This window comes from Diadema antillarum, unplaced genomic scaffold (assembly GCF_040938485.1).
Source record: "Diadema antillarum isolate AM-2024a unplaced genomic scaffold, OU_Dant_1.0 scf00000139, whole genome shotgun sequence".
In the NCBI taxonomy this organism is placed as follows: domain Eukaryota; kingdom Metazoa; phylum Echinodermata; class Echinoidea; order Diadematoida; family Diadematidae; genus Diadema; species Diadema antillarum.
The window spans coordinates 3,123,009-3,147,274 of record NW_027271028.1 but is presented as its reverse complement, the minus strand read 5'-3'; the positions used below and the strand labels follow the sequence as shown (position 1 = coordinate 3,147,274).

General features: G+C 39.8%; 1 protein-coding gene across 1 annotated transcript in view; it reads right to left on the bottom strand.

The window, feature by feature from the left end:
• Window positions 1–310: 310 nt before the first annotated feature.
• LOC139721143 (band 4.1-like protein 4) overlaps window positions 311–24,266 on the bottom strand; it is a 73,342-nt gene continuing 49,386 nt past the window's right edge. Inside the window, exons 8-21 of the mRNA XM_071632475.1 lie at window positions 23,622–23,773; window positions 22,691–22,933; window positions 21,276–21,371; window positions 20,501–20,665; window positions 17,801–17,875; window positions 16,672–16,725; window positions 9,767–9,892; window positions 6,205–6,255; window positions 5,238–5,348; window positions 4,511–4,615; window positions 3,940–4,168; window positions 3,057–3,224; window positions 1,346–1,584; window positions 311–374 (exon numbers count right to left, since the gene is read on the bottom strand). Coding sequence (XP_071488576.1) covers window positions 311–374; window positions 1,346–1,584; window positions 3,057–3,224; window positions 3,940–4,168; window positions 4,511–4,615; window positions 5,238–5,348; window positions 6,205–6,255; window positions 9,767–9,892; window positions 16,672–16,725; window positions 17,801–17,875; window positions 20,501–20,665; window positions 21,276–21,371; window positions 22,691–22,933; window positions 23,622–23,773 — 1,878 coding nt within the window. The remainder of the gene's footprint in view (window positions 375–1,345; window positions 1,585–3,056; window positions 3,225–3,939; window positions 4,169–4,510; window positions 4,616–5,237; window positions 5,349–6,204; window positions 6,256–9,766; window positions 9,893–16,671; window positions 16,726–17,800; window positions 17,876–20,500; window positions 20,666–21,275; window positions 21,372–22,690; window positions 22,934–23,621; window positions 23,774–24,266) is intronic.

The window sequence follows — 24,266 nt, the reverse complement described above, 5'->3', positions numbered from 1 at the left end:
CGACCACAGTGCAATGAATGTACCGGCACACAGAGAGACAGAGAGACGGACAGACAGACAAGAGAGCAAAGAGACAAAAAGAGAACAGTAAATGCACGAAAAGTTTACGATGCGATTAGGTTCATGTTAGTGGTAGGTGTTAACAAGGACAAGACAGTACCCACTGCTATCATGCAGGTAGTTGTTTGGTATGGATATAGATATATACATGTATACAACAGGGGTATGCATCAATTAAGGTATGCCTGAAAGGGACAGGATTATTGAATAAACAGAACCTCTTTTACCAACATTACCTCTCAATTTGGAATCATTTGGAAGCGCTACTAACGAGGGGAGCACCCTTATAGAGTGATCCCGAGTTATTTTCTCCCCTGAAATGAAAGGAACGTAAACACAAAAGACAAAACACAAAAACGCTCATCAGCTAGTCTACTCTACATCTTGGTAAGAGTGAACACTAACCCACTACAAATCACTAGGAACAAAACATTAGTTACAACCAGGGTAAGACCCAACACAAGGACAAAATTTACTCTACAAGTTCTGAGGAAGCCACATACAAGAAAATAGAGTGTCACATGTCTTCCCCTAATGCTGACTACAAAAAACATGAGAGAAAATTATCCAAAACTAAGACTAGAGGATGACTCTCTAAGATTTTTAGTTTCTAAATTTCTTGGTGTATGCAAACAAGTTAAAGCTAATGTTAAACTAATATATATATATATATATATATATATATATATATATATATATATATATAAAACGAAAAATCAAGAAATAAACTCGTAATGCATTTTTTTGCCAATAAAGAATGAGTTTATTCGACTCGAATTGTCGGCGGCCTTCACCATCTTCAGGAGTCGACAATGACGGTACCAAAACACAAATTTAACATGTAGAGTGCGCACTCATATACAGACTTGTGTTTTGGTACTGTCATTGTCGAGACTCCTGAAGATGGTGGAGGCCGCCGAAAATTCGAGTCGAATAAACTCATTCCTTATTGGCAAAAAACCTTGCAAAAAAGTACAAATGGGTAAAATTTCCTCCTTGCCAGTGAGTATTAAAATGACAAACATCGGTCAAAAAAAGTTATATTATCTCTTTTGCTGAAAGTTGACATCTCTTACTTCCATTGTTTTTAGGGGGTTATATACATGCACTTGTGTCAACTTGCTACATCAAACCATCAAATTTTCAAGCAAATATTATGCATTGCAATATTTGACTAACTCTCTACATTTTGAAAGCATTAAAGCAGGTGAAAAAATATTTGACTTTCATAAAGGTCCAAATATGGGGGTTACAACTGTGAGTGTCCAATGCCTCAATACATTACCTGGTGCCGTACGACACCTCCTCCTGCTCGAATCCCGAATCTTCTCGACTGTGGATGCTTTCCAGCCTGGAGGACAAATGGGACGATGCATTGGTGTTGCCCCCGGCGACGGGTTGGTGGGAAGACACGTAGCGGGGCGGAGGTGCGTAGGACGGAGGAAGAGAGGCGACCTTGTCTTCCCGGCGAGACTGCTGCGATGACATGACAGCCTCGTACGGAGGGGCTGATTGCTGAGATTGCTGCAGATAAACAACAAGACTCAGAATGGTGACTTCAGGTATATGGGCCTAGTTTAACAGCAATAAGATGAGCAAGCAGGCATCTTTCATAACTCAATGAGAGCCAATTTGGAGCGTGGTTTATTAACATTGGAGGTTGGTTTGGGAATATTTGAACTAAGAATGTACTACACATTCAGGAGGGTCTAGGGCAATTACCCCCAGGGCAATTACCCCGGACCATTCCCCTGACTCTAACCCTAATACTATTCCTGAACCAAATCCTAACCCTAACCCAAACTCTATACCCTAAACCTAACCCTAACATAATCTTTACTCTAACCTTATTACGAACCAGTATTTAGCCAGGGGGTAATTGCCCTCGGGGGTTATTGCCCCGATACGATTAAAGAATGTACGATCAGAGAGAGCGGGTGATCACATTAAAAAAACTAGATATATCGCTACGGCGACTGATATGCCTCCGCCATAATGCATGGTTCTCCTAATAGGTCTATAGTACAATGTCTTGACAATGTGTGATGACAGTTTCAAACAATTGGCAAAATATTAAAATGACAGGTTTGACACAAATGTGCTGAATGTTCACTTTCCTAGAACTAGGTTCAATTGGATGAATGATTAAAATGTCAGAGTGCAGGTATTTGGGGAACTGATGATTTTTACTTGACTTTTGACCCTTTTATAAGTTTATGCATTGAGTAATTTTTCAAGGTATTGAGAAAAAGTATAATTTCAGTATCAAATGGGAAAATAGCATTATCTAGACCTGGCCTTTGACCTTTGACCTCACAGTTCCAAAGAGAATCACTGTTAGGTTGAACATGCATAAATATGTAAGTTTCATGATGATACCTTGAGTTACTTTTGAGATATGGAGGAAAAAGTGCAATTCAGCACTTTCACTTGACCTTTGACCTTTTGACCTTTGACCTTTTGGCAAGAAACTTCCCACAGAATATATATTGTGTAATACATGTATACATCAAGTTAAAAAAAACAACCTTCATTCATTGCATAAATATAAGGAAAGTAGTGATATTTTGAGGAGTTGACCTTGACCTTTGACCCCCAACTTCCTTAGATAATCACTGCCCATCGGTACAAGCATATATACTAAGTTCCATGAAGATACCTTGAACCATTTGCGAGATATGGAGAAAAACATGAAATTTCAATTTTTTTTTCCACAAAATAACCTGTGACCTTTGACCTTTGACCCTGTGACCCTAAAATCCACACAAAGTATTATCCCCCAAGGATATACCCTCATACCAAGTTTGATGTAAAACCACCACACGGTTCTTGAGATATCGACAAAAACAAAACGGGACGGACGGACATATGGACGTACAATTGTACGGACGGACGGACGGACGACCCGAAAACATAATGCCTCCGGCCACTTCGTTGCGGATGCATAAAAATGCTACGAGAATGAAGAAAGGCTATAAAGAAGGGAGTAAACCCACCATTTCAGACTGGTTTATTGCACTGGAGTATCGGTCACTATCTGCACGCTGCTGCTGACCGAACATCCCCTGACCCCTTTGAGCCGAGAGGTAGCTAGGAAGTTCCTCATGTCCTCCTCCTCCTCCTCCTCCTACGGTAGACCCTGAACCACTTCTGTCTCTGTTTGACTGCAGACAAAATAGCAGTAATGATGGCCATGACAAAAATTACCTTGGGATTAAGAGTGATCACTTTCTTCATACAAAACCCTCCAAAAACTGCCAAGCAGCATTACATAATATTTGTGCAGTGAAAATGCAGAGAACAATCGGAGCATACAATGTATCTTTATTAACCAAGAAATTCAGGCTGCACAAGTTAGTCACAATCATGAATGGCTCCATGAAATATGGTAATAGCAGACTTCTGACTGCTTTTGCATCACATGTGATTACTTCCACTGTGACCTCCACACTTCTGTGCTCATTGTATGGATAATAAAATCCACTATATTTGTGATAACTTTCAATTCAAGGCAAAGTCCTCATTTTTCACACACAGAGATGTGATGGTCTAGTGGATCACACACTCTGCTTTCTGCAAGAAGGTCCAGGATCAAAGCCCTGCTGGGGCATCTTGTGTCCTTGAGCTAATTGCTCTATGAATACATCCTCTTGCCCACGCAGATGAATGAGCAGGTACTGGGTGGCAGGTTGAATCTGAGTGTGGTTAGATTTGGCTTGAGAGTGCTAACAAACTGAGTTCTTTTCAGACACCCTAAATGGAAAAAAAAAGGCACAGTGGGTGCCAATTTTGATTCCACTTATTTGGAGGTAATCATGAAAATGGATATCATCTCTTATCACGGACAATGTCAAGATGTCGCCATCTGTTGGCACCTACCTCTTCACGCTGCCTGCGATGCCTGCGACCATCCCGCTGGTTGTCGCTCTCGTAGTATGATACCGGCCTCGGCGGCCGGGTAGATCGCGCATCCGGACCTGTCTCGATAAGATCGAGAGGCATGGAATGCCTGTAGGAGCCATTCCGTTGGGGGCCCGGGTCCGTTCGGCGGCTGACGGTGGACCGCTTTGAATGCATACTGCCCTTCCCAGAATGCACACTCTCATTTCTACAGGAGAACAAAAGAGCGCTTTGAAAATAATTCATCCAGATTAAAAAGGCAGATACCGGTAGAGAGCTAAGTACATTTTTGTGTGATGACTGCTCATTAGTGCAACTGACATTGCTAGAGTTTCATAGGATTTTTTTTTTTCTCCTTCACTACTCTAGTACACCTTGATGCTGTTTCTTACAAAAACACTTCAATTTTTCTACAATTCCTCAGTTATTTCACAGAGAAATGTTTCATTTTCATTTCCATTAATATAAAGATGACTGAGATGAATTCACAATTAAACTATAAAAGCTTAGAATTCATAAGATAATAAAAAATTCTATGAGGTCAACGTACTCTTCGGTGAATTCTCCTCTGCTTCTCCTGTATGCACCGCTGGAAGGTCGCGACCTGGGTCGGTTGGCAGAGTGGCTCACTCGTATCGCGACCCCATCCTCAGTCCTGCACAGGGCATGAAATAACTGAAGGTCATTCACATCCACTCACATGAGAGTTTTGAAATCATAATACAAAGCACTCATCAGCTGGGTACGCACAAAGAAACATCCTTTCTTCTTTTTTTTTGTGGACAAAATACATGTTTATTTTCTTGATTTATCAGAATGTTTATCTCCTGTCATTTCTATCAACCAATGCTGGACAGTAGTTCCTTGAAGTGTACATGTAGAATCCCAGCTCAATAAAAGATGAACAGGAGAAATATTTTTGATACACTTGACTCATTTTAAAGAATTTCCTTCAGTGAAAATAACTATGTTTAATTGCTTCACTGTCATTCATATCAGCCAGAAATGATAGTGCTGAACACAGCACGCAGACCACTCAAAACATTCAGCAGAAAAAAAAAAACACTCATCACATAATCGCTCATCTGTAACCTGAAAATTGGCATGTGACATCGAATATTCTAGATCAAATTGACAAAAAGCTTCCACATGGTCAAACAAGTCTAACAAATTAGCCTACAAAAGGGAGGGGGTAGCGGCAGAGAACCCTATGATGAACGAGTAAAATTCAACTTAGAGATCTCTTTCCATTTCTATCTATCCCCCAAGATACTCACACGACTTTGGTGTAGGCGATATTCTGGAGGTCCTCCTCGGCCGACGGATCCTGCAGGCCGAGCTGGATGTGTTTCCGCAGCTCTGTGGACGCCTTGATGTCCTCCAGTTGGCTGTGTGGTGGAAACAAAGACATTCGCTTTAATCAATCATCAGACTGGGAACATAAACACACTGCACATGCTAGTGTTCACGGTATTCACAGGAAGTGGTTCATATGTTTGCAAAGGCCTCTGGGATAGATTTGTTCACATTCATGTTTTTGTTTTTGCTTTTTTTTTAAAGTAACTCAAGGAAGCTTTTTTTTTTAAAAAGAAACTGGTTTATTTTGATTTGATATCATATATTATTAATATGATGCATAGCACAATGTATCTTGAGAGAATACCGTAATATATGTATATATATATATATATATATATATATATATATATATATATATGTATATATATAGATACAGATGTGTACTACCTTCCTTGGGTTCCTATTCATTTATTTCCTTATTTCTTTATTGAATTGTTTGTCTATCAATCATTGTATTCATTTACAGCTTTAATATTAATTTATGGGGGAATAAGGTTGTAGCTGCATTACAAAAAAAAAAAAAAATCATTCTCAAATGTAAATCACTGTTCAAACTGTGATCACACCGTCACGTTATTGGGGAATGAAAACAAAACAGGCAACTATATCTTTTATTTCGTAAAGATGATAGAAGATGTCAATTTTGATTCCAACTGCTATCTCTAGATGGCATTCTGTGATCATTCAACAGCTTTAAAAGGAGCGATAACTGCAGGATCCTCTTCGACAGGGAAGAGGTACTGACTGATGTTGTGAATTGCCACAAAAGCTTCTGTAAAACACAGAACCCAGCAGATTGTGGCAGCATCGCCTCCCTGTGGCAATGGTCAAACGAGTGTGAGACTATACCCTGCTGCTACCCGTCAAAGATCACAATTGACCAACCTGCGTTCCTTGTACCACTTGTAGCCATCAGATGCTTCTGTTGGATCATACCTTTAGAAGACAGAAATGACAGGAGGAGAGAAAGAATTTGATTGGTCAGCACTGGTCATTTTCAATCCCATAATTCCGTAGAGTAGCACATTAGTGACAGCTGTGTGAGAGAATAACTTCAATTAACCCCTTGAGGACACTGATTTTGCTTCAACATGCATTTCCCACAGACACCTTCCCAAGTATACTTGGGACTTGTCCTCAATGGGATAAGATCAAATATGCATGAAAATTCATTTTGATGTCAAAAGAAGAAAAAAAGAGACCATACACAAAATGTAACACATAGATTCAAGGGTACGATCATAAAACAAAAAAGAGAAATACAATTATTTTCACAGGAAATGATCAAAAGGCTAGCATCGATCTGCTAATGAACATGTACATTCACGTTGTACACAGCGAGGAGATGAAAACACAGTTTGTGTGATCCGCACACAAATGAGAATTTACTATATCACCCACTGGGATACCAGAAAAAGTGTGCAATGCACAACTACTTCAGGGATTTCTCACATGAATTCTCTTTAAAAAATCCCCACAATGAGTTCTTTAAAGGGGAAGGCTAGTAACTGATCAGTGGGAATCAGTGGAAATGCTGGGAGATGATTGTTCCAATCCTTATGGGATTCATTCAAGAGTTCATTGTATATCTATTGTTGTGTGAAAATGATTTGCTTCAGAATGGTCTCATATTCAAGTAATGTGCAGTTTAATGCTTCCAGGTTAGCGTCCCTGGTCAGTGACGGAGCATTAATCTGCACATTACTTGAATATGAGACCGTTCTGAAGCAAATCATTTTCACACAACAATAGATATACAATGAACTCTTGAATGAATCCCATAAGGATTGGAACAATCATCTCCCAGCATTTCCACTGATTCCCACTGATCAGTTACTAGCCTTCCCCTTTAAAGAACACTTCTCGCCTTACATACTATTTTTTCAACATCTTCAGCCCTCTTGATGGGGCAGCAAAGACAGACTGACAGACAGTCAGAAAAAACAGACAGACAGGCAGCAGAGTGCGAAGTAAGTGACGCGGAAAATTTGAGAACGTCTTTTAACCATCGCTGTGACCTTGAGCTTTGCCGAATAACCCTAATTGTTGACCCCCTCTGACCCCTATCCTTGCCTTCGGGCAAGAAAAGCAAAAACAGATCCTGTTTCGTGGAGACCTCGCGAAGCCCTATCCAATTACAGAGGGCCATCCTCGGAGGCCTTTGCCAAAATCTCAGTCGTAAGCCCTCCTCGTCCCAAACAGGGTTCCCACTCGTTGCAAAAAGGTGTTCCCACTTCACCGAACAACACATTCTATCATTTGCCGATCGTCTGTTACAAGTTTTGTCAGGTAGTGTGAATGCACCTTCGCACGACATGTACTTTGCATTCCATACTAACTTTTATGTCATAAGCGTTGTCAGCAAACTGCGCTAAAGCAGGAGAGATATATAGATTCATAAAGAATATGTTGGTTAAAAACCTCCAAAATCGAATATGTACATATTTCATTCTGCACGTTTGACACACGACACAACGCTTTACGCATTACTGCTACAAAACATTTACAACGGATCAGTTCTCTGTTTCACAGAGTGGTGATTTGTGCACTTCAGCCTTAAGTCTGTACTGTTGATTACTTGCTAAAAGTTTGAAAGATTTCATATTTTTGCAAAAGTATTGTCACTATGCAGTATGTAGAAATTTTGACGTCTTTCTTTCATTTTGATTTTACTTTGTAAATACCTGTTATCCAGCAAATCTACTTCTGCACTATTAAAGAAGAATTAAAAAACATGATGCAAGAACAGTAATTTTTGACCTTCATTGTACACAGAGCAAATTAAATTTCCCACAAAGAAACAATGTGAATCACAAGTCACAGAAGCAAACCCAATATATTGAGATTTGTATGGGAGCATAGCTACACGTATTTAGATCACTAATATTCACATTAAATGATAATCCTAAAATCTGTTGCTAATCTGTTGTAATGATTTAATCTATATCTTTTATGTAGTAAATTCATCATCACAGGTATTACAACATGACAAATGACATTTTCACATCTCACGAGGCATGAATATACAAATAAAATGACAGTACTATAAGTGCATTCCAGTACAACACGTATTGCCAGACAAACAAAGACATTAGCAGGTGAGAACACGTCCCACGATTGAATACATTTGTGACAGACGAGGAGAAAGGCAAAAGCCGAACGAAGGCCTCCCTGGATCAGAAGTGCGTATGCGTTGACTATACAGTCACGAGGGACCTCTTAAAACCACTGCAAGGTGGGTAGCTCCAGAATGCCAGAAATTATTCCCTAAATCCCCCTCGAAATGCTTTTGCCCCAATACCGCCCTCCGCCACCTTGAAGCGCGCCCAGGGGCGGGGGAGGAGGAGAAGGAGAGGAGAGGAGAGAAAAAGAGTGAGATGGCAAGGTGATCATATACTTCCTCCCACTTCTCGTTTACAGTTCATCATTGGAGTGGGCGATGACGCGATGCCGCATGAGGAGAACACAAACACGCAAGTCAACATTCTTGCCACACGAAAAGAGCATTACATGTTGCGCAAAAGCAAACATTGGCTAAATCCAGCCCATGCGATGCATGATGTAAATTGCTCGCACATTTCCCTGAGTGCACTTGTCTCCATGAAATAGGGCGGAAATTGAAAAAATAAGATATGGCATTATGACTAATGTGTACTTTTCAGAGTACTTCTGTGATTTTGGGCATCTCGGTTCACTTTAAAGGCATAGATAGTAAGCAAGCATGTCACGCACACGAAATGGACTAAATTAATAATAGACTTGTGCATACATCTTTACACATGCAAGAGGGAAAAAATACTTACTCAGTTTAATCCAAGTTCATTGCAACACAATGCATGCCTGTTCTTTCACTAAACGGACAACTTAAGCATTTTTCTGTTTGAATGTGAAAGTTAACTCCTTTTTATCTATAGCAGTTGTGAACAAGTGCCAAAATTTAGGCAGCTCATGGATTTGATGCGTATTCCAAAATTTCAGCTTGTGGTGACAAGCACACAGACTGAAAATCATTAAATCAGATGGTATGCTAATCATATTAAAGAAAATATATAAAACAATTTCTGTGGTTGTTGCATTTAAATCAGCCACATGGACAAACTCCGACCACTCAACTCCGAAAGATTCTCCTGTAGTGGAATGGATGAACACTACAAATGAGTGAGGCTAGTGAAAAATCATCGCCAATCCAGGCATAGATGGGGTTTGACTTACACACTGAGCCTTACCAAAATCCAAACCATACCCTTGTAAGTACATCAAAACCTCATCCCTCATACCCTGGCCCTTGAGTGACCCAAATACTACAGAGGAGGGTCCTTCAAATCTTGCCATGCATCACTCAGTCCTATAACCATTACAGTCAGGGGGGGGGGGGAACATGAGGAAGATGCAGCAGTTGCAGCAGTTGTTCATGTTTATACTTTAAAAATCCAAACAATTTTCTCACCCATTCTTGAGATTCTTGACCACCGCATCACCCGGTTCCCGCACCTCTCCCCTCTGGCCGCCCTCACCGGCCTGCACAGCCGTCCACTGGGCCTCAGAGTCCACCATATGGTCACGGGATCTTGACCTGCATGTAATGAACAGTATTATGACATCTTTGAGGTGGCATGCATTTAAGTGTTACAATTTGTAATGAAATGACATGTGAGATTTCATCTCTTCCAGAGAACAATTCACTTGATTGTCCTCTTTTGAATCGATATCAAATGGTAATGCAAAGACGGTTATCATTTAAAGAGGAGAAAGGGAGAAAAGTTCCTTCACCCCAAAATGATCAGACCAACAAGTTTACACTGGAGGCTGATGACTGGAAGCACATTTATCATCCTCACGACATTCCCGTGTCATTCCTTATCAACATTCAATCATACATGAGAGGGAGGAGGGAGAAAGATTTGATATAGACTATATGGACACAACAACTGCCACAAAGGGAAAAGCTTTTTGACTGCCAAGGAGCTGCGTATACCCCAAAATCAATTAAGCAAGGTCTGTCTGTTTGGGAAAATAATAAAACATTTGTGAGTAAACTCTTAACAGAAGGAGTTTGGCAGGTGTAAATGATTTGAGCATTTGAACTCTCACAACACTAAAAAAAAAAGTTGTAGCCATGTCCATCTTGCCCTGAATCGCAATTCATTTCCTGAGACGCAATGGTTGTACCACAAAGGCATATTTTCCTCCACGGCTGTGCAATACACTGTATGTCTGTATGTCTGTAAGAAACTCTTTCCACCATGTCAGCAGAAACCAATTATAGCCCTCCTGACCTCAGGGTATAATTATATTGCACTTTTCCTTTTTTTCTTTTTTTTTTCCTTGGCTATATTGTTGGTGTGGCTGCCGGGGGTGAATGTCTTGAATCTTTTCCACATGAATTCAAAATATGACATGGTTAAGATGGTAATCACGATAGGAGCCAGCCACGTTTTAAAGAATCCAAAGGTCAAAGGTCGGCGGAGCTAAATTGAAACACGTGGCAATGGCAATAGGATTTGGGGAGTTATTAACCATACCCTGCCCAGATGTGCCGCACAGTTTATTTTGCTGTTCTATGTTTTCGTGTTTGGGATCTGGGATTTACTGGCACTGAATTTTGATTTCTTTTTCTTCAATTTCTGCTAAAGAAGGAATGTATGGAAACAAATAAAGCGGGCTATTGAAAAATATTTGCCGAAAGCCTGCATACACATTTGAAATAGAACCAGGTAATGAATACAATGTATGTTTTGGTAGATTCAAGTCTTTGCAAAGTCAAATATTTTGTTTCTTTCCATTTGATCTTTGAAGCTAACATCCAATAGAAGTTCACACTGGGAAAAACCAACTCTATAATCAAGAAAACATTTTTTAGCTCCATTTTGTCTACAAAATACACTATATGGTATAATAATTAGATCATCAATAGGTTTGATGCCCAATAACGAGCTTTTGATCATTAGGATACCACAAATTTATGGCAGTGGTTAAATACTATATCAACAGTCGTAATTTTTATATTTGAGGGGAGAAAATGCGATCCCATCATTCATATCTTTTACAACAGAGGTAAGAATATATTTCTAAAAAGTAGTATGAGAAGAGAATTTTTGGCTACCCGCAATCAAAGAAAAACATTGAGATTGATGGAATGCCAGAGAGAGAGAGAGAAGGGGTCAAATGCCATAAAAGCAGTCAGCCGGTGCTCGAGGGACCTCCGATCAATCGTCGCGCAGCGATTCGTAAATCTGATCCAGCGTTTAACCCAAATCACCGTCAGCCTCTTTCCAACACGCGAGCTCTCTCCGTGACAGGTGGTATCCACAGGTCCACACCAGAAAAAAACCAAAAGATGCATATTCCGGAGGCGGGTAGAATCCGAGTGAGAGATCACGGAAGAATGAAGATGAATAAACAGATAGACAGACAGATATCTTCTCTTTTTTTTTTCAAAAATGGAGAGAAATGAATAGAAATAAAGAGAATGAGGAGATATATAGAGAGAAAGAAAGATGGATATATAAAGAGAGAGAGAGAGGGAGAGAGGGAGTGAGAGAAAGAGATGGGAGAGACTAAATCCTTTTCGGCAAATGAGGGACTTGGATTGATGGATGTTTAGCGTGAAGCTCTGGAATGATGGATAACGAGCAAGGGTGGAACGCCAACCGTTCCACCTCATTTGTCTTCATTACCCTCCCCCTCTTTCAAAACATTAAAAAGTTTGTTTTGGTCTTTCTTCTTTTTTTCTCGCTGAGCTGTCTTCTTCTTCTTCTTTATTTGAAGGGGGAGGGGTTAGCTACTGTGTTTGTTCCTTGAGAGCACTTTGCCATCACAGGCGGCTCTATAATTTACCCCCTGGTAGAGCAGGTGTCACATCGGCATACACACCTACCACATCACCACCAACCCACTGCATCGCCAACAGCTGCACCATGTTGCTAGGCCCAACATTTCAACCCTCTAAGGATCAGCGTGCTTAAAATGCCCCTGACATTGTATGCAACAAAAGAGTTTAAGAAAAGAACCCTCCTTGCCCCCCCCCCCCACCCAAGAAAAAAAAAGTTGAGCATAGAAGCATGGTGTTCAGAACAGAAAGATTTTTTTTTTTGAAGACATATCCAATGAAGGAACTTGGTCAGTATCATTTCATAAAATGTCAACATTTATCATTATTCTTAAACTAATGAGCATTAGCTTGGATTGCCACTAAGTTATATGCACATTTTTGCTCTTGATATTATGATCTGAGTATCTGGGCCCCATTTCATAAAAGATGTCAGGATAACAACTCTTGCTGGAATGACAACTTCCAATAGCAACAGCCAATCAGGAATATGGATTCTTGTCATTACCATGACAATTGCCATTCCAGCAAGAGTTGCTATCGTATCAACTTTTCATGAAATGGGACCCTGAAGCTGCTATAGGCAACATATTGGCACTATCACCAATATTTTAATTAGTGAATCATGCTAAAGTTTCTATAACTAGAAGGCTAATAGTTTTATGGTTTCTATAACTAGAAGGCTAATAGTTTAAAGGTAATAGTTTTATGAACAAAAAGCTGCACTGATATTTCTTTTCTGTATATGCATGGTCTCATGTAACAGTTCGTTAATTTGTTAAAATTCAGAATGTACATAATGTAAGCGCAAAAAGCATACTTGAAATGCATTTTAATCACCCATAAGAACAGAATACACATGTACATCCAGTTCCACTTGAAATGCACTTCCATCACAAAAGCAATAACCAATTTTAAGGACAATGCACTGCCAATGTGAGAAGCCACAAAAAATAAAACCTTACAGGTGCACAGAACCTTGCTTCTTTAGTGCAAAAGGTGACTAAGTGAGCACTTCCATCTCCAAACTTTGACACTGTGCACTAACTGTCACAGGCTATTATATGGTACCTTTACCAAGTTTAAAGATAATATAAAGTTTTGGTACCTCAAAAGTTTCCCTGAGTTTCCTTGTCTTAGTTTGTGTTTCAGGTTAAAGTACCTTTCATATAACTAACACTGAGAATTACTCGCCCCAAAGTGCTCTCATGTCTTAGTAATCATGTAATAATGGTTTCGTACCAGAGCAGAGCGGGCTCTGAACAATTCGAACGGGCCGTTAGTTTGACTCGACACGGTACCGCGACAATCAATATACACGTATTGTACGAAACCATTATTGCATGATTACTAAGACATGAGAGCACTTTGGGGCGAGTAAGTCTCACAGTGTTAGTTATATGAAAGGTACTTTAACCTGAAACACAAACTAAGACAAGGAAACTCAGGGAAACTTTTGAGGTACCAAAACTTTATATTATCTTTAAACACTAAGCATTAGGTTTCAACATCTCCCTATCACTCTTTCATTTCTACATGAGTCTTAAAGGGGATGGCTAGTAACTGATCAGTGGGAATCAGTGGGAATGCTGGAGGATGATTGTTACAATCCTTGTGGGATTCATTTAAGAGTACATTATATATCTAGTGTTGTGTGAAAATTATTTGCTTCAGAATGGTCTCATTTTCAAGTAATGTGCAGTTTAATGTTTCCAGGTTAGCGTGCCTGGTCAGTGACGGGGCATTAATTTGCACATTAATTGAATTTGAGACCATTCTGAAGCAAATAATTTTCACACAACACTAGATATACAATGTACTCTTAAATGAATCCCACAAGGATTGTAACAATCATCCCTCAGCATTCCCACTGATTCCCACTGATCGGTTACTAGCCATCCCCTTTAAAGTTGATTACACAAGGCTTTTATACCAACTTCACTGTCACAACAATATTGAAAGTAGGTAAAGTAAATACATTCATCATTCAAGAGAAGTAATACGTTCATCACTCAAGAAACAATTTAGAAGTCCTATGAATATCACAGGTAAAAGAGTGACTTTTTTTTCATAAATCTTACAGTTTTGTTTTTTTTTTATTTGTCAGAGAAAAGACAGGCTTTCATCTCCAGAGATTAATTGAAAAGCTTACTTGTCCTTGTGTGTATGACCTCTACTGGTTAGCATGTTTTGGTCTGATAGACCCTTCAGTAGTACAGCCTACACTTGTATAATTATGTGTGCATGAGGGTGTATTTGTAAGTGTGTTAATGTGTGTTTTGTGTTTGGGTGTGGGGGTGGGTGGAAGTGGGTGAGGGTGCATGTGCGTGCATGTGTACACACATGTGTGCATATGGGCAGACTTGCACGAGGGTAAGTCTGTTTGTCTGAATATGCGTGTATGTCTGGATGTATATCTGCGTATGTTTTTATGTGCGTGACTTTTTTGTGCCTGTATGTATTTAAAGGATTGTATTGAATCAGAGAAATATGAGGTAACTAAGTTATTAATGGATGCTGAAAGCTACATAGTGTGTTGCTTCTGATTTACTTCATCATATCAATGGTGTTTGGGTAGCAGTTATCAACAACTCAAAATAAGCATGAAAATGAAACATCTATTCTCTTTGGTGTGATACAAAAGAAGTATCATTTGTACTGGTCAGGTTTAACTTTGGCATTCATTACAGTGAATACCATCAACGATGCAGTTCTTAAGTGTAAAAAGAGACATGAATTGATACCGCCAAATTCCAAGCACAAATTCACATTATATGCAGATACGAAGAAAAGCAAGAATGGCCTGGAAAAGTGAAAAGTACACAAAGTAAGGGCACAGGTACACTGGTAAAATCATGCACAAAGTAATGGATTTTCGAGCAATTTGACATGTTTGCACGCAGAATATGGTAAACATCAAGGAGGTCTGACATCGCAGCTTGTGTCTGATCTAAAATGTTCTATCTGCATTGTATCTTACACCTCCATGTATCCATAGAGAATTTCTTCAACTTTTATTACCCTTTTTTGGGAGGTCTCAAAAGAAAAAAGAAAATGGATCCAAAGAAAGAATTTTCAATCATCACATGGGTTAGTCTTGTTTATAGTTTGCCATGATTTATCTTGTTACCGAAGCTGGCGGGAGTGTAGCGCTGAATTTGATACTTGGCTGCGTTGGAGCGTTGCTAGGCGACGGAAATTCAATTGGGGGGCCTGAGCAAAGACACATGACTTGTCTTTCGACACCAGGCAAATTATGTTGAAATGTATCCCAATTACAAAAAGGCCTCTCAAAGGATCAAACGACCCAAGAGCTATATATCAAAAAACAGAAAATACAAACAAAATCATAGAATCCATGAAAACAGAGCGTTCTTTCCTAACAAGGAATGTGTGGTTTTGAAGTGAAAAACAGACAACAAGGTTTTGAGAGTTTTTCGCAGTCAATTGGCATCTAAATTTCATTCATCGTTGTACTGGACTTTAATAGAGATACAGATCAAAACTTGGAGTTTGATGAGGTGTGTGGATAATCTATGGCATCAAATCCATATGAAACAAGAGGATGATTATTGACTGGATTAATGTGTTTGCTTCTTGAAATATTCTTGTTCCCAATAATGGGAACAAACTTGCTGTACTTTGAAAAATAATTTTATGGCTATTTTATTCTTCATCTTTACTCCTTTATTTGTCAATAAGACTGAAAACTGGCAAGAGAGAGAGAGAGAGAGAGAGAGAGAGAGAGAGGGGGGGGGGGGAGAGAGAGAGAAGGAATATATAGCTATATTTACATATATATGCATCGGTATGTTAAATCTATGCGGTCTGAGGATGATATGAAATGAGAGAGCAATTAAGATTAATGAGAGGGCAATTAAGAATCTAACAATTCAAAAGATGACAAAACCAGCAGATTCCAGTCATAGCAAGCTGGTCTTACAGCTCAAACAAATTAAACCTACATCGCATACTATGAATATCTTGTGGACGGGGCAAGATGAAAGAGCTGTCACAACAAGAGCGATGACATTATTTTACTTTTCACAGATGGATATAACATTGTCTGGCCCAATGATATTTTTCATTGGTGGAGAGGGCACTCGTTTTGGTGATGACTTCACGGAATGCGTCATCCCAAAACTGTCCGCCCAGACTCTGCAGCTGTCTATATGTGATCCTCCCCATCATCGTTTTAAGATGTCTCAGGATGGAGCACGAAACTAGAATAACAAATGAGATGCTGTATGTTAGCTATTAAAGACTAATTTTATGGGTGCCTTAATTCACCACCGACCGCAACATGTGCCGATCATGAATAGGATGTCAGTGGGTGTAGTAGAGGGGGAGGGAAGGGATGGGGTGGGGGGGGGGGGGGGAAGGGGGGAGGGAGGAGAGAGGGAGGAGAGAGGGAGGAGAGAGGGAGGGCTGGGGGGAAATTGGAGACAGGGGAGTTTCTTTTTTTCTTTTTTTTTATCAGAGATGTAGCAAAGATCAGATAGGGAATGTTCTGGGTCACTAACCTTCTGGTTCGGTGTCTGTTTTCTCCCTCGCTGCCGCTGCTATCTCGGGACCGGCTCCTGCACGCAGCAAATAATAAAAAAAAAGAATTATCCACAAAAGTCATGGATGTGGAACACATGTTGAAGAGCACGAGTTGTAATTCAAAGAATAATAATTCTCCTCATGACTTGCAGGCTCAATTTTACAAAAATCAAACAATCAACCGCAGAGGGACAGCGGGTCATTTGATACGTGCAGCACATGGAGCACAATTTCTTCTAGCGAGTTCAGTCCTACAATTCCTGACCCGACCTTTTACAAGATGTCAGTCTTTTTTGTATCTATGCATCTATTACATGTATGTATCACTGTGGAGCTTTGGTAAGGTAATGATCCCATGCAATTTTCAAATGTCTCTTGTAATCGGTACCAGACGGTTGATGGTTCCAAGCGTACCACTTTCTAGCAAAAGAACATTGTGAAATGAATTTGGTTGTTAATTTTTGTTCAAAGGTATGATGTATGGAGCTGAATGGAACATCCACCCCTTTATTAGGGAAACTACTATAAAAGTGGATATTTTCACGCAAGTAATTTTTCATACTCAGACGGGTAAGATGAATTTAGCATGTTTTTAATTCCGCGGAATTAGGACATTAACTACTGGAAAATATGGCATGAAAAAATATTTGCATGCTTTTATTATTGCACTAGCTTCTGGTTGCGCAATATGTGCAAAAATTTACACACCTCGAAAATTTCCACTTTAACAGTATTAGATAGAGGGGGCAATGTAGCATAGTGGATAAGATTCCTGACTCCCTATCATCCTCAGAAAAGATTTTTTCTTTTTACCCACAATGCCCCTCTCCACCTAGGTGTATAAATGTTTTTTTGGCAACACTAGGGTAATAATAATGGCAGGGCCCTCTGGTAGAACCGTGCCAACATCGAAGAGGCTACCCTGGATAAAGAAAAATATTTTTATCATATCAAGGTTAAGTATGACGTCTGTCGACAAGAAAGACGAACAGCTGATGTTGGAGAAGGAAAGTTGGATTCAAAATATGAACTGCTCCTGATCACTGACATTTTGATTTCTTTTTTTCTAATGGGATGGGAGGGAAGGAATTCAAAAACTTGACAAACCTTCTTCTTCTTCGCCTCCTCCTGTGTGTCATCTCATCCTCGCTGGCCTCCGAACCAGTCAGTGACCGACGATACCTGAGAGTGGACACAAGAATATGGTCAGCAGTTTCCGACCTACTAACTTTCAAAAGTTTTCAGACACATGAGTGCACCTGTATTGGTATATGTTCACAATTCTATTACACCTGTCTTGTTTTATCTGAAAGCATTTTTTTTTTTCAATTGAGTTACCAACAAGAAAAAAAAAAATGGAACCTAGCACATGACCAATTTTGCTTTTGTCTGAAACCTGGACAGTAAAACACCACAGACTTATTTTCCATGCATTGAATAGATTGTTGAAGACAATGGTTATTCCCTATTTCAACAAGAAGAGGCTAAAATCACTGAGATTGAGAATGAACTTGAATAGCCTATATTGTCCATTTGAAAATGTGGAAATTCACACTTTCAGATTGTCTTTTTCAAGACACAAACTATTAAGGAAATTTGACTGTAGTATGACTAACTTTCAATACTCTCTGCACAAAGGAAATATTTTCTAATCTATATCTACACATCATACCAAATAGTATTATCATTGTACACTGCCAATGGAAGTTATGGCAGGAATTTTTGACCTAACGTACAATCTGTCACCCTCTCTCATTTCAAACATCTGATTTCTTTTACTCGATTTTGAAGACATTCCAAGCTGAAATTGTGGTGGGATTACGTGATTTTTTTTTCTTTACCTATTACAAAGTAGAGTGGTTTTTGCCTTTACCGTTGACCTATCATTATCATGATTATGCATACAATTGTCAATTTATTTCTACCCTTCTGATCAAAATCACATTACCACTGCACATTCACAGTTTAAGTAAGATTTGGAAATTGTATCTTTTTTTGCAAAGGATAAAGTGACCTTTGACCATCATAAGTAAATAATAACATATGAAGTTTTATTCTTCCTCTCAAATCATATGACCACTGAGCTTTCCAAACTAAAGTTGCTGCTGAAAATATCACTTCTAGCCACAGTTCACAGCCCTCTGACCTTGAGAGATTGAATGTAGCATACCCAGGGCCACTGTTCCAAGAATTTTATTATTCATCCTTTTTTTTCCTTTTTTTTTTTTTGTAATCATGAGAGCAAGATCTGAGATAGACACAAGGACAACCTGCAAACATGCCTCCACCACGCCTAAGAGCAGACGCATTAAAACATACAGCATGCAACATAATACAGTAAACAAACGTATACAACAAACACACCATATGACAGCATGAGAGAATGGCATAGAATAAAGACATACAACTTTTTTTTTTTAAAGATTTAGCTGTCAACTGAAAGAGGCTGAAATGGCTAGCACAGCAAGAGAGACTAACTTTCTACAGTGATATGAGCATCGTCTCTTCAGAGTGCGAGTGATTACAATTCCCCTCAGAGATTCTGGCAGGCTTCTGTTGAGATTAGTGTTAGCATATTGATGTGGGAGAACATCAGAGACAAAAGGTGAGCCCTCTTCAAGTTTGGTCGTCTCTGACGGGAAGACAAACAAGCGTCACTGCCGACACAACGGGAGAAACCTCCCAGCTGCCTTTTTGTGGAGTGTCCGGGGTCTGTAAACAACCGAGGGACATCTACTCCCTTCCTCCCCGGTAACAGCTAGTGCACAGAGACTTTGGGATTTCTGGTGATAAGGGACAACCTTTTTTCTAGACCAACAAGGATTAATGACTGGAATGACATTTTGGCAGACTGAAATGATATCTCTTCCTTGTGTAAACTTGGGTCCTGCCCTAGAAGTTGGTAGAAACATCAGACACATGACACTGAAGTGAAGGTCTAAAGGCTATATTGCTCCTGCATTTTTTAAATGTTGAACTGAATGGATCGATTTTTGCAGAATGGCTACCTTTAGGGAAAAAGAATGACATTGTTCTTATTTGGTTTTATTTGATAGCTTGTCACCATACAAATAGGAGAGAAACATCCGTACAATGTTGCATATTTGAGCAGACTCTGTAAATGGTCTTTTGTGATGTTTTGTCATTCAACAGTGTTGTATCGATGTAGACTGTTATACTGATGTCTTCAAAATTTCTGCACACTACTGCCAAGAAGATGAACGACAGCAACCAAGAATGCAAACAAGAATAAAACTTGCCTGAGGCCAGAGTATTTGAGACTAGCCTGACCTTAAAGAAACTAATGTTGGCAAAACAGATTAAAGCTATGCACATCAAATTGACAGAAACAGGTGCATGATACCGATCATCATCAAAGAACCTTCTTTCCCTTTTTTAATAAATGTACTGTATTCCACATTCAAGGCTGCTGCCAAGATCGGAAAGGGGGACTGTAATGAGCACATGCACAAACAGTTGGGTGCAGGGACAGTGGAGTTGAGCACAAGATGGGGAAAAGAGCTATTAACTCTGTTCATACCATCTGCAATCACAGTGTATACAATATCAATGGTATTTTGACAGAGTGGTTAATAAAAAGGTTAGGCTTGGACGGTCACATATCTAGAAGAGGAAGTGTGCAAGAAGTTTGTGTTAAAGAAAGAAAGAAATGATACAGAGTGATGGAGAAGCAAGCGTGGAGAAATGGCACAGCTGGCATCCATAGTCTATTGGATGGGGTGGGTTAGGGTTAGGAGAGACAAAATTAAGAGAAAAGTGAGTGTTTGTTTATGCACATTTATTTACCTGTATTTTCTGGAGCTGACGGATTCCGTTTCACTGCCCGACCTGTCGCTGTGGCGATGTCTCCTGCGCGTTTGTCCCGGCGACGATGATCTCGAGTGAGGGCGTCGTGACCTGTGCGCACTCCTCATAGAGACCGGAGACTCGCCTCTTTGTGTGTACATCCCCCTGTTTGAATCGCACAGACAAAAATTTTTCTTCCTATTTCCTCCGCAGATCGCCATAGCAACCATATCTGTCATCTCCATCCCATTGTTATCAACACCACCATCTCCTGTGCAATCATCATCAAACCAAATCCTTCCCTTCACCTGACAAATGGTCATGTGTCCATCTACAGTTCTATCAATCAACACTGCTATCATCATTAGACTCATCAACCTCAATCATCAACATCTATAGTGTACCAGCAGTGTTATCTCCAAAACAACTACCACCGTCTTCAATTTATTATCCACACCTCCATCAAGTTTTCCACCACCATGAATGTTCCACATCAATATAAGAGTTATTGATCCTTCTTTCAACATCATCATTAGCTCCACCATCAATCATGAGCAATCTCATCCTCCCATTATCATTTTCATCACGAACATCCATATATTTGCTCCTTATCCATCACTGATGCCTTCTCATTCTCCATTTCCCACTACCACCCACCAAAATTCACTATCACAACATAATCTGAACACCAACTGCAATCATCATCTCAGCATTCTCAACCTCCACCACCTTCATCACCATCATCATTGCCATGGTAACGATTTTCAGTCCTCACCTGTCCGACATGCCTCCATCAGTGTCCTCCCAAGGTACAGATCGGACGCTGGTCCCTGAAGTGGGACTGTCTCGGCCTCCAAGTTGACTCTGTGATCTGCGTGTGAGTCAGACAGAAAGAATATAAAATCTTGTCTATGATTTGGGACAAACTCGCAAAATATTGAGGACCACCACAAACCATTTTACAAGCCATCATATATGCATGTCATTGCAGCAAATAATCAGTACATCACAGAATTGCATTAGAAATTAGGCATGAAATTGGATATGACATATTCAACAAAATGCCTGGAGAAAGAGTAAACATCATCAGGATCTTCTGAAGAGCTGACATACATTCAAACATTGCACTTATGATCTGGAGGGGCATTACAAATGTAGAATGGCCACAGTGAATTCAAATGAATATCATTCTCTTGCATGGAGTGGAGAAATAAAACAATAGAGAACAAAGACCTCCAGAAAACATACGTTCCACACAGATCACATATACCGGTATAAACTTGGTTTAATATACTTGTCAAGGTACATTGTAGGTATTCTGCAAAATGCTGCACAGGAGCATGCTGCATAAAAGATTGCTGCATCATGCATCCATTCTTAAACACTTGCTATCACTCACAAAGAATTACACAAGCTGCTGGAATTCTTATAAGGCTTCAAGAGAGAGAGATAGAGAGAGAGAGAAACCTTTTGAGTTCAAAGGTCACTTCATTTTCAGGCCTGACCAGCTTCCTCTCAATATTTGTTAGCATTGTAATGATCGATGTGTAGCAAAATACTTTGACACTTGTTTGAAAGCACTGATAACCCATTCACCGCTGCAGAAGAAAAATCTAAAGGCTGAAATTCTAACACCCTTTGGTGAGAGCTACATTTGGATTCCATCTTCACATGGCTTTCATGATTTTCATCAGAGCCACAGTGAATTTACTTCAGCTCCATATTTGTGGACATTTCCCCAACCTACTTCTCAAGTCAACTGGAACATAGCCTGGCATTCTACTCTCCTGTATTCCTTTCAGAATAATGAATACATGGGTCAATGAAAATATCTTTTTTGGATATAATCAATCCCTCACTATTCTTTGTAACTACAGACAATCTTGCCTTCAACCTCTCATACAAACCATAAGTAAAATAATCACCTATGTCAAACGTCTTTCCAGTCCTCTTCTCTTTATATTCTATTGATTTTAATCCCTCATAAGTCACATTTTCTCCGAGTCAAAGTTATTTCTTCAGTCTAAACAGATTCCACTTAGGAAAGGTTGACTGTATATCCAGAGACCAAGTCATCATGTGACTTTTCCTTCATCTCATATTTGATATCATCACAATTTCAGTAATATCTCACAACACTCAAAGTATGAAATGCAATCCAACACCAACTCCTCAATTGCCAATACTGACCTCTGTACAGGTTCCGGGGCCACCGTCTTGGTGACCCACCCGGGTACTATCGATATGCCATCCTCTTCCAGGGCCGGCGAACCTCCGCTCATCATGAGGGAGGAGTGGTTGACGTACACACTATCGTCTGCATCGTTGGCCGACACCCTCCGAAGGTAGCGCCGGCTCGGTACTCGGTGGACTTGCGGTTCCGGGCGCCGCAGGCGGAGGGAGTACTGAAGGGCCTCCTCTTGGGTGCGGAAACTGGAGACAAAACAAAATTAGGTCAATGGTCGGCTTAGGGACTAGTCCTTAGGGCATACTTGGTTGTTAACACGCTACAACACTGTCACATATACAGCCTTAAAAATATAGCACTCCTATACTAAGATGTATTTATTTCTATGTCGTAGTATAGGGAAAAGATATAGTACAGATGTCAGATCCATGTACATGTAGACCTCTCACAGTTCAATCAAGACAAGTAAATTGAATTTGTCAGCAGATTTTATAAACTGCTAGCATCAAGTCACATCATACACCCTTTGAGGTTCAGAATAAAGTAATTTATTCTGCACGATCTTTCTACAACACTTTGGATGAAATATCTAACTCAAAGGAAGACTTCTTGTTATGCGGACATTGTCAATTACAAAATACAAAAAAGATAAGTAAAATCAGACAATATACACGAGCATTACAACATGGCGGTCATCTTTTTCTTACATCTGTTTATCATCGCTCACTGAACTTCCACTGATAAGTTGCTTTCAAGATACGAGTGATCTTATCAATTAAATTCTGACTTTGGGGAAAAAAAAGTTCCCTTTGGATTTTAGTATGTCCAGAAAAACCACAAGCAATTTCCCTATTTGATAGGTGTGCTTGTATTGTCATAGGTGCGTTGCCCCTGGTTACATGTGCAAAAGCCCAAATGACACTCTGCACTCACCTGTAGCGGCTCCCGTTGCTCTTCAATGACTTGGTCAGTGTGCCATTTCTCTCAAGCATGGACGGGCGGAGTCGGAAGAACATGTGCTGCTCTATGTAGCATTGGAATAGGTGTTTGCAGGATGCCCTGGATGGGAGCTGCCATGTGTACTCCTGTTGGCATGGCAATGGGATGACACCAGACAAAAAGGAGTCAAAGAGAGGGTCAGGGATGAAGAAGGGAAATTTAATTGTTTTTGTGATTTTAAGTTGTTTTGTGTGTGTGTGTGTTTGCTTGAATGTGCATGAAGATGATTGAGTGTAAATCAAAGAACTACAGGTACTTACACTCTAAGAACTGAAAAAGTAGAGTGTGTCCTTACAGCACTATGTACTTGTACACACAAACCTTCCTTCCAGTACAAAAATATATAGAATGCATCTCGATCTGACAAACAAGAAATGATTCCGAGTACAGTTGTCATTAAGAACAAATGTGTTTTAAAACAAGACCATTCCTCGAACCAGTAAAAATGGTGACAAATGCGCTGCTACTTCTCAGTGGGCACAGAGCTCTTTAATTTTGTAGTTTACACATATCCATTGTATGCTGAAATATGCTTAATACACAGACCACCATAAACCCTCCTGAAATAGCATTGCTCTT